Consider the following 1187-nt stretch of genomic DNA (forward strand, 5'->3'; position numbering starts at 1 on the left):
AAACAATTAGTATGATTCATATTTTTATATTTTTATTTACGTTGCTACTACAATTCGTAATATCTATCGTTGCTATAGGATACCTCCTCGACCATTATTTATTTGAAGCATGCATTTACATTTACTCGCCTGATTTTTGACTGTTGTATTCAGATATGAATTATTGCCTCACCACCTTCCTTAAGCTACATATGTTGATGAAATCTAAAAATGGTAAATTGGTAATTGAGATACTTATTTTAGGATGGAAGAAGTACCTTCCAACATTATTGAAGGAATTATTCACATGGCTACAATTTGGTAGTACTGCTACTATATGTTCCTCTCTTTAATTATGGGTTTTTGTAAGAAATGAATAGGCAGGCCTTATCTTTAACTTGATTATTGTGTTGTATTGTATTATTGCCTCACCCACTTCTCCTTTTGCTACATATATAGTATAGTATGTTTCTGAAATCTCATGATCAGAGCCACAAAGCAAAAGCAAAATCAGATCGAACTAACTAATCTCACTATCAATGGCAGATGCAGGTTGCAGGTATGCATTAGTTACAGGTGGGAACAAAGGAATCGGATTCGAGGTCTGTAAGCAGTTAGCTTCCAAAGGAATTACAGTGATATTAACTTCAAGGGATGAGAAGAGAGGCAATGAGGCAGTGCAATCCCTCAAGGACTCTGGCCTCTCTGATTATGTGGTTTTTCATCAACTCAATGTTGTCGATTCTGCAAGCATCGCTGCTGCTGCCCAATTCCTCACCACAAAATATGGGAGGCTTGACATTCTGGTATCAAGACACATCTCATCTTCAACTTCCCACCATTAGGCTAACAATTTTTGTGCAGGTGAACAATGCAGGAATACTAGGAGTAGGACTGGAGGGAGATGTTTCAATTCTTCAAGAGCTAGTAGAAGCAAATGTTGCTACAGTCTTTGCCAACTCAGACGTTGAAACTGTTGGAGTATTTGACACACAAAATATAGGAACACTCAACAAAGATGATTTATGGAGGATAAATATTTATAGATTTCTCACAAAAGGATTACAAAATACAATCAAAGTGCTTCAGCACTACAAAGCTTTCTTCTCTCTTTCTCACTTGAGCTAAGGCTCTTTTCTCTCCAACTCACTCACGTTTTCTTTCTTGATTGATTCTTATGATACAATGAACTATAACTACACCTATTT

General features: G+C 36.4%; 1 protein-coding gene across 1 annotated transcript; it reads left to right on the plus strand.

Moving 5' to 3' along the window:
* Positions 1 to 482: 482 nt before the first annotated feature.
* Positions 483 to 1176, plus strand: LOC125198138 ((+)-neomenthol dehydrogenase-like). The gene is made up of 2 exons (XM_048096574.1): positions 483 to 785; positions 844 to 1176. The coding sequence occupies exons 1-2, from the start codon at positions 519 to 521 to the stop codon at positions 1105 to 1107; spliced, it is 531 nt and encodes a 176-aa protein (XP_047952531.1). The 5' UTR covers positions 483 to 518; the 3' UTR covers positions 1108 to 1176.
* The last annotated feature ends 11 nt before the right edge of the window (positions 1177 to 1187 follow it).

The sequence above is a fragment of the Salvia hispanica genome, unplaced genomic scaffold, assembly GCF_023119035.1.
Source record: "Salvia hispanica cultivar TCC Black 2014 unplaced genomic scaffold, UniMelb_Shisp_WGS_1.0 HiC_scaffold_1230, whole genome shotgun sequence".
Taxonomy (NCBI): domain Eukaryota; kingdom Viridiplantae; phylum Streptophyta; class Magnoliopsida; order Lamiales; family Lamiaceae; genus Salvia; species Salvia hispanica.